Source organism: Eurypyga helias, unplaced genomic scaffold (assembly GCF_000690775.1).
Source record: "Eurypyga helias isolate BGI_N326 unplaced genomic scaffold, ASM69077v1 scaffold14486, whole genome shotgun sequence".
Classification (NCBI taxonomy): domain Eukaryota; kingdom Metazoa; phylum Chordata; class Aves; order Eurypygiformes; family Eurypygidae; genus Eurypyga; species Eurypyga helias.
In genome coordinates, this window is record NW_010258635.1 from 1,212 (window position 1) to 10,810 (window position 9,599).

Genomic DNA, 9,599 nt, shown 5'->3' on the forward strand with positions numbered 1-9,599 from the left:
CTACGGTATGTGTAATTTGAGGAGGAGTGGCAAACCAACCAGAAGGGACAGAGAAGAGGTGGCTCATTTCAGCTCCTGAAAATGCCTGCTTTCCAAAACAAGATGTAGAGCTTATATTGGATTAAGCAGCAGATTCACAGAATGCGAATATTAGCAGAGCTGCTTCAAAAGCCTGAGAGAAAGGGGAAAACACAATGTGGGAGTTTTTTGCTTTCACACTGACATTTTTCACATTGGTTTTGGAGGAAAAAAGTAGTACTTGGGAGTTAAAGCATTATGCACCATGCATAAAAACAGTGTTTAAATTTGTTGATTTTTTTGTTACATTGTACTATATTGTACCGCATAGTCACAGAAAAAAAAGGTTGCTGCACTGAGTAAACATAATCACATTTCAAATGATACATTAACATGTAAATTTCTCTGTGAATAGACTGCTAGCTTTTTTTAATTTACACAGGCAGAAAGATGACTGTTAACAGCAATGCAATGTGGCCACCCATACTGTTGTGTGGATTTAAATGACTGCTGTGATTTAAAAAAAACAAGAGCACAGTCATGAGTTTCGACAAACGCTATAGAATAATACATGACGTGACTATCCATCAGGTACTTAGCAGTCATGGGGGAGATAAGGACCTGAGGCACAGTTAATAGGATTTAGCTGTTATTAATTTAAGGGACTCTGTGAAATGATTTTCAGATTAAATACCACAGCATCCATTTTTGTATAAGCAAACCAGAAAACCTAGAGGAATTTTTCTCTAATAACCCCAAAATCTCAAAAACCACTTAAAGTAAAAAGCAAACTGTTCCTCCTAGCTGTCAACAGTCACCCCAGCACCCTCCTACCAAGTAGGACGGGAAGGACCTGCAGAATTCCATGACAGTGACTAACCAAGTCCCAGGCGGTGACAGCAGGGACAGCTCCACAGCACTTGGTGCCACGAGGCACATTTTAACGAAGACACCAGATCTGGCAACATCAGCTCTACACGGCAGACCAACAGCTTTGGCTGACAAAAGGCAAGTTCGCTTCCAGCTCTCGGTTCTGCACAGTGCAATCTGGGACATTACTACGCCTCGCTCCTGAGAGGTTGGGAGACTTCCCTAATCCTTCAAGGAGCAGGCTGAACTCACCTGGTATAAAGTTGGAGTCCAAAGCACAGGGTCGGCTCTCCGTGGTGTTGCCCGTGCACTGGCTGCCCACGGGAAACAAAATGATGCACTGACGAACACGGAACTGGAAGCCAGACGAGTCACAGTTGGACCACTCGGACCACTCGGACCAGCTGTCTGCAACAGGCAGAGAGGGACACACACGCAGACGCTGCAATTAAATGCTTCAAGTAGACTGAGTGAGAGAGAAATAGCCTGGTATTTCTGAATTATGACAGAAGGCCTCATCCCCAGCCACCACCAACTAACAGAGGACAGCTCTTTCATTATGATAAAACAAAGGCAGTTTGGCTTCAGCAAAAGTCTCTGAAATGTAGAGTGTTACGGTAAATTTGTCGCAGATGTATTTTGGCTTTGTCTCTGCCACAGACTTTGTGTGTGGAAGTGAGAAGCCGGGGGGATTCTGCGGTGTTGACTGAACGAGTGACTGCTGTGGAGTTAATTCCAGTCTAGGTCGTTAGGGTGGACAATCACACTGTCTTTTTATTTATGTACCTGACAAGTAGCAATGAGAGCTATAAGAGTATGTATTCCAGGTCTGAAACAGGATGTGTATTTAACCACAAAAAATCGTAGTACCTTGAAGATACTTAGCTTTTATTTCAGATCCATTTCTTTGCTGTAGATAAAAGAGTTCTCATCGCTTATTCTCACCTTCTCTTCCCCATTCGGTTCATATCATTGTTTCTCTATATTTCTTCTTCTGCCTATGCAGTTTTGATTAAGACACTTTTATTTCATGCTCGTGTGATCTCGGAACACTTCCTTTAAATGAAGTGAATTGATCTAATTCCCATGAGGTGCTGTGAGTTTACTGAGCTCAGCTTTCTTGCAATTCAAGTACAAGTCTTACCTTCTTAGAAGTCTTTCGAGTTTGGCAAGTATAGTAAAGACAGAGCTCAGTTAATCTTTATTCTTTCTTCTGCCAGCTTTCCCACTGAGATAGGTTTTATGGTTTTGATAAGGAATAAATAGTCCTGCTATCACAAACCAAGTTTGTTTCTTATTAAAAATTTAAATTGAATATGAAGCAGATTTACAAATTTAATTTTGCTTCAAATAAAAGAAGCATATATTAACCTAATTTTGTTTTGAGTTTGATCAAAGAACATTAAAATGAAATAATTTGGGAAATTCATGAAGCTTTTATATACTTTTTGTGAATTGGGTGTAAAATCAGGAAAATCTTACACTGTTTTGGGCCCCTTTCAATGCATTGCATAAATCCAGCATGTTCACATGTAATCGTTACTGTCTCCTTGGCCATAGAGGAAGAAGTTAAGACTCTCAGTCATCTAGAATATTAGAGATTCTGGCAGGAATATTTGAGACTGCAGTCTTGAAAAATGTCAAACAATGGATGCTTTCCATGACAGTGTTGGCCATTCACTTCCTAACCAATAGCACACTAAAAAGAAATGGATGGAGTAGACTGACATAACTCTGACATAACTTTAGCACAGGAAATCTCAAGCAGTTGCCCTGGGACCATTTCAAGACAGTAGGAGAGTGCTAGTTAGAGACAGCAGTGATCAGTCTGAGCAATATGCACACCATCACTTGTGGAGTTGTTCATAAAATAGACTCACTCAGCAACTCAGGTGAAAACTTGGATATTGATATTTATAAACAATTAGCAACTGTCTGGATGGGGCCTCCTTTGAACAACAGGGCAAATACCTTGAGATAGGCAGCTGATGTCAAACAGTAGGACCTTGTTATTTATGGAGCAAGAATACTCAGCTCTGCCCTTTGGCTCTCCTGTTTCCTGTGAGAGGTCCTGGGATGGCCTCATTTGCAGAGTGGGTAGTAGGAGCATGGAGGCAGGTGACATAATGTAATTGATCTTTATTCAGGTGGTTAGGAGAGTCGAGGTGGGAGTCAAGCAAATGGACAGGCTTCTTCCTGCTTACACAGCATGGCACATCAAGGAGCTGCTGTTGGCACTGCCAGTGTCAGCTGCTGGACCTATGTAAACTAAGTACATAGATCCTTACCTTAAATATTTAGTAACAATAAAGCCCTGCTTTTTCAGGTCCAACGGCCTGCTACTCATTACAAATCTTGGCCCAGTTCTCATCAGTGGCAGAGAACGTGCTTAAGGCAGTTCTTGTCCTGTCCTGGTATAAGGTGGATATATGCAGCAGCTGCCACAATTTTTGTGAGCATCCTAAACGCAGCTTGTTGGCTGCTGCACTTAGCAGCCCCGGTTTGTCCTGTGTTGGAACACAATGTTCCCTGCTGAATGGGCTACATCCTGTGATAAAATAGGAGCCTCAGGGTAGGTGTAGATCATGATAGGCCATACACTGGTGACTGAGCAAGGCTACTGTTTCAGCCTGCCCTTTGGTCCTATAAAAGACACCGTGTGCACTGGGACCTTCCCACATATGCAACACACAGCATCTCCCTCCCACCCTGAGTCCCAGGGTGCAGCCCAGGCATTACAGCCCAGGTCTGGTGCCATGCTGACCAGCTCCATCTGGCTGATCCACAGAAGCACAGAGAGGAGAGAGGGGACATCAGTGCAAATGTGAGAGGGATGGACATTCCTGCAATGGCGGATGCTGGTATGAAACCTGTGTTTTGAGGAATGCTCCTGCTGGGACCTCAGAGAGTCACACAGAAGTAAGGCACTGACAGCTATATCGGTTCAAATTGGCAGACCTGCCCTTCGTGGAGCCACTATCTCTGCCATCACAGAGATGCTGAACCCACAGCCTTTGCATACACTTCTACAGACTCCGTTATCCTGCTCATCCCTTTGGTTTATCTTCAAAGTATCTGAGGCTCTCCTGCACCTCAGGCAGGCTCTTCTGAACTTGCTGCTCAGCTCTTTGCCAAAGTCATGAGAATGGAAAAGAGGGGATGGACTGGAGAGGTGTTTGATCTGGAACTGCTTTTCACTTCTAACATAGCAATGCTTACTCAGATGTCATGTCTTCTTCCTAAAGAGTCTTGGCTGGCCTTTGAAGCCAGGTTAAGTCCAAGCAGTTCCTCAAAGATCCCTCGGTGAAGAAGGCACCTCAGAAAGATCAGGCTAACAGTCTGTAAGATTATAAATTACTTTCATACAGATCTACACCATCATTTCTAAATGCTCAACTGTTTTATCCATTGTTTGCATGTGTGAGTTAGCAATTCAAGGATAGAGTATATTTTCCTATCTTACAGCAGCAGTAAATACTTTAGGTATAAAATACTGCTTTATTCAGTACACAGCAGACACCATTGCAGACCATTACACTTACTGATAAGCAGCCTATAAACCACTACTGATCAATAGTGAAGCTCTTCCATTCATGTTAATGTGATTGCCTTTGGATACATTAAGAAAAAAAGAAAAAAAAAACAAACCCACAGTGATATAGATTTTAAAATGAAAGATGAGAAAAACTGATGTATTTTGCAGACGTCTATTACTTTTTTTAAGTGCATACTTTCTGTTAGATTTGCCATTAACCCCCCATATCCTCATGAAATCCTTATTATCAGGATTCCAGAAATTTTAGTTTTCTGCTGGTTTTGTTTGGCCAAGAAAAGGTACTATTTAAAATACCAAGAAATACATGCTCTTTTCACAAGTTAAGAAAAAATGTAATTTCATTTTTGCATAGGCATTTCTGCGTTGGTTGTTCTTAGATCCCAAGTGTCACTGCTATTCCATTCTTATATTAAACACATAACTCAAGCAGTGAATGTCATCCATGGTACTTCCAGACCTGCACAAGGAAGAACCACTAGCCACAAGATCCTCACCACAAGAAAAGGGCTCTGCAGGGATGCAGGAGTCTGTCCAAACCTGACATGTGCAGCACTGCACAGTTATTTCTGTCCCATACCCACGTGAAATAAGAGCAGTAAAAAAATTTTGAGATCTGCATTGTAAACAGGAGGCAAGGGCTGTTCTCAGAGCTAGTTGATGATGTACTGTTTCAAAAAACTATGGCAAATTTTCAGAGAGATTAAAATATTAATAAAACAACACAGAATGTGGGAAATACATTTCACCCTCTGAAATTTTATTGCTTTATAAAAGTTTTCTCTTTCTTGAACCAAAATGAAACCAACCTCCTCCTTCTCCACCCACCTAGTACAAAATTTGTGTTACAAGCAGGTCAAAATAAGCTGAAGAGATTATTCAGAAATGTTTGCAAACTGACGTTTCTAGAAAAGCAGTGGTAGAAAATAAATGCACAACAAGAGAAATAGCTACAATATTAGCACAATGAATGGGCCAATTTTGACCTTTTGAAGATGCCTTAAGGATCCCAAGGCAGCTATGGAACTTCTACACACAAAAGTATACTATCTGTCTTGAAAAATCAAATCATCAACTGATTTCTGTGTTTAAGGGTTTTTTAAACACAATACAGAGTGTTGCATCTGCTTTAATTTTGACAAAATAGGTACTTTTATTCTGCTGCAAGACATGCAGTGCCTAGGAAATTAACTTAAACTGTAGTTCAGCACAGGTAATAGGATCCATAAATTCAAATTCCTGGGGCTTTTGCCTTCAGGTGGACAACCTCATCATATAAGCAGAAAACTTTTGCTATGAAGTCTAGGAGCTCTAAGTGAAGCAAGTAATACAGTGTGGAATTAGAGCTGCTAATTTCCATTTGCTGTTGCCTGTAATCTATTCATCAGCGATAAATGAAAACAAGTTTTCCCGCTGGCTTTCCACCAATGATGTTAACTGTTTTTATATGGTTTTACTCTCTATTTTTCACTTAGATTTCATCAAAAAAGTGATTTTTCTTTAATATGGGTCAAAAGGCAGAGTCAAAGTTACAGAAAAAAGTCATGATCCATAACATACAACTAGCAGGAGTGACAAGGCATTTCATTTACTAAGTACCCCACAGTAATTTAAAAGGGGAAGTCTCTGCTCCTCCCTATCTGAAGTTGAAGAGTGTGTTTTACAAAGAACATTAAGGTTTGCTCTGTGTTTTATACAAAAACAGGGCAAACATTACCGAATTATAGGACCCTGTGATAGCATGTGTTGACTATTAACCACAGCAATCTACTTGCTGTGAATGTCTACTGTTCTAACAAATGCAATTCTTCGTGATATTGTTATTAAAAGTCTCCCAGGCCGTTTGCATGATCCACTTCAGGTATTATCCAATTTTAGTTCATCCAGACGTGAACCTGGTAACTTAAATTTAATTTTTAAAGAGGGAGGGAGAGTGTGGTGTACTGTAGGTTGTATCCTGCTCCTGCTTGATTTACTGTGATTGTAGCATGTAAGAGCTGATTGTGCACTTAATAAGTGAGAGAAATTATTTGCTCCTAAATAATAGATGAAGGAGCATTATGTTGCCTAACAGTCAATGCCTTATTCTGTGGCACACAAACAACAAAGCTGCATGGGCGGATCTGCCATACCTGGACATGGCTGTGTGTTGCAGAGGGCCTCTTCAGTGTGCAGTCCAAGGCAGATATCTCCTCCGTATGCTGGTGCTGGGTTTGTGCAGGAGCGGGTTCTCATGTAGTGCCCTCCTCCACAGGTGGCCGAGCACTTTGACCAAGATGACCAACAAGACCAGCCTCCATCCACTGAAAAGAAACAAATATCCTATTGTTCCTTGTTAAGGTATGACATGACATAACCCAACCCATCTTTCTCATATTCTGCCGCTGTAATCTGTGTGTCCTACTGAAATTACTGAGCATTTTTAGGTGCCACTGAACACAGGCCCATAAATTTATAATCTTACCCCAATGCAATTCAATTTACTTATTTTGAAAGCCTCTGGTACACTGGGAAACCTTACAAGAGGTAACTTACTCATCCATATAAGACACTTTGAGTAGGTACCACGGTATCTTTAAGGCCAAAACTATTTTCTTTTTCTTTTCCTTTTCTTTTCTCACATGTGAGGAAATAAAATACCAAAGCTTATTTAGCAGAAGTATTCTAAGTTCAAAGTAATTTTTTAGCCATAAAATAAAGCTTAGCCCAATAACATCAACAGAGACAGAAGAATCCAGATTTTGTTTCACAACCCAGGTGAGGTTGCTTTATCCCTGCAACCCCTTCCAACTGATGTAACAGTGGTAGGGTTTGATGGATCAATATAATGTTACAATCTTAATGCATCTCTAGCATAGATGCCAGCAGCAGAACAATGGAAGTAGTTCAAAAAAAGCAACAGACAAATGAAGGAGATTGCCTTAACCCTGCAACCCGTTTCAGTTTATGTAACAGTGGTAGGGTTTGATGGGTCAATATAATGTTAAATCTTAAATGCATCTCTAGCGTAGACGCCAGCAGCAGAACAATGGCAGTAGTTCAAAAAAGCAACAGACAAATGAAGGAGTTGCCTCCTTAAAGGAAGCAGAAAGGAGTTGCCACTTAAAGTTTCTAATGCAGGTTTTTGAAGAATAAATAATATTTTTTCCATTTGTATTTACAAATTTGAGGAGGTCAAACTGTTCTCCAGTCTGACTTTTCACAAGGCTCCTCTGAAGCATAGGCTACATTTCATGGGAGCCCCATTTGTCAGATGGCTTTCGAGACATGGTCACTAGACAGGCTTCTACTGAAAGCTGACCTCGTTGCCTGCACCCGACTGGCTCCTTTGCAGCCTCTGTTCTTAAAGCTACTGCTCTAGGATTTCTGGCATTTATGGCCATATTGCAGCCCATCTGCCAAAGGCTTCCTATCTGCAGCCACATGACAAAGTCAGATGGACTTCTCCCAGGGACAGCATTCCCTCTGCAAAGAATCCCAGTATTTCGTTTGTGTCTTTTTCAATATTAAAAAAAAAAAAAAAAAGCAAAACCCCCTAGATTTTAAAAATATTAATATCCTACAAAAAATGAATTTCTTTCCAAACCTCTGTTTAAAGTGTTATCACTTGCTTTCTTAATACTTAAGTTAAGGAAATTATTTACCATGGCTGCAAGTAATTAAAACAAATATTGTGTAATTCAACTGACACTAATGGATGAGACCCTAAAAATAATAAAGGCAATGTGCCAGTAAGGCTTCATTTTATGACAGAGCCCTAAACTGAGCAGAGGTTTCACCTTATTTCTTCCATCACTCACAACAGCAGAGAGCATTTTACAACACAAGGAAAACTCATTAATTCCTACTTTTAAAAATACCAGATAAGTACACATTTTCTGTACAGAATTTTTATGATGTGCTCATTTAAGACAACCCTTGTAAGACTTCACTTCACAGCTTGTTGAAAACATTGGTTGTCACTGAAGTCTCAAAAAAATTCATCCTGCATTTCACAATGACTACTTTTGATCCTTTCTGTTCAATTAATCAAAAAGCCTTTCAAAGAATAAACAGTTTCTGCTGGTTTATTGAAATGTTATTCCATAATTTTCTCCTACCAAAAAAAGGAGGATCCAAATCTGAAAAAAACCCAATATCTTACAATTAAAATATCTGCAGTATTTGCAACTAAATTCTCTCTTAGATGGAAATGTAGAAAAATTAGAAAAATACTTGGTTTGGTAGCATTGTATATGACAATGCACTTGGTGAGTCGAGTAGAATGATTTCTACACAAAGGCTGCAACAGTGAGAAAATGAGCCAGGAAAATGTGGTTATTTCAGTATTAAAGTTTTATAAATGCACGCATATGTGCATTTTTGAATGTAATTTCAGATACAGCATACCCTCAGGTTCTCAACTGCTAATCAAACAGGTAATTCGCTGGTGCATACCTAAGGCTATTAACTAATCCTGTAAGTGAAGTTGTTGAATATATAACATTTTATTCTCTGTATTGTTTGCAACATTATCCTATAAATCAAGCAAGCATGGAGTTGGCACTTCCTTGATAGGAACGAGAGTTGTAAAAACTACCGCAAGTAATGTATCTGGCTTCTGGATAGCCTGATTGGACAGAGAGAATTCATGGAATCTGGTACTGTATTCTGAGTATGTCACTTAAATTATTTCTATTATTAAGGAACTCAATGATTGCTACATTTTTTTCCAAGATATATTTATCAGCCAAATCCTCTAGCTATACAGATGTATGATACTACCTATCATAAATAAATACTGCATCTCGGTAGAGTGCTTGACTTGTTCTCTTATTAATATAGTCACTGGAAAACAAATGTGTCTTTTTGCCTGAGATAACTGTTAATGTAGTATTATGCAAGCTCATATCTGAGAAAGCCACAGGTTATTTGTCTTCAGTACAGGTGAAATATACTGTGCACTTTTATAACAATTTCAAGACATGGTGTCTTTTATTCAGAACTGCTTTTTTTTTTATGTCAAATAAAAGCAGAAGCTGTTACCTAAGCTATTAATTTCATGTGATATTAGGGCTTTACCATTCCAGATATTCCCTTTTTTATCTTGTTTTTTTCTTTTTTTTTTTATTTAAAATGATTCTCACCTAGCTCCAACGAATAATCAGAGCCATTCCTG

General features: G+C 39.5%; 1 protein-coding gene across 1 annotated transcript in view; it reads right to left on the reverse strand.

The window, feature by feature from the left end:
• Positions 1-1,140: 1,140 nt before the first annotated feature.
• The window catches only part of LOC104511695 (semaphorin-5A-like), a gene marked incomplete at both ends in the record, with an annotated part of 27,224 nt that continues 18,765 nt past the window's right edge, over positions 1,141-9,599 (reverse strand). Inside the window, one exon of the mRNA XM_010154412.1 lies at positions 1,141-1,296. Within this exon, the coding sequence (XP_010152714.1) occupies positions 1,141-1,296 (156 nt within the window). The remainder of the gene's footprint in view (positions 1,297-9,599) is intronic.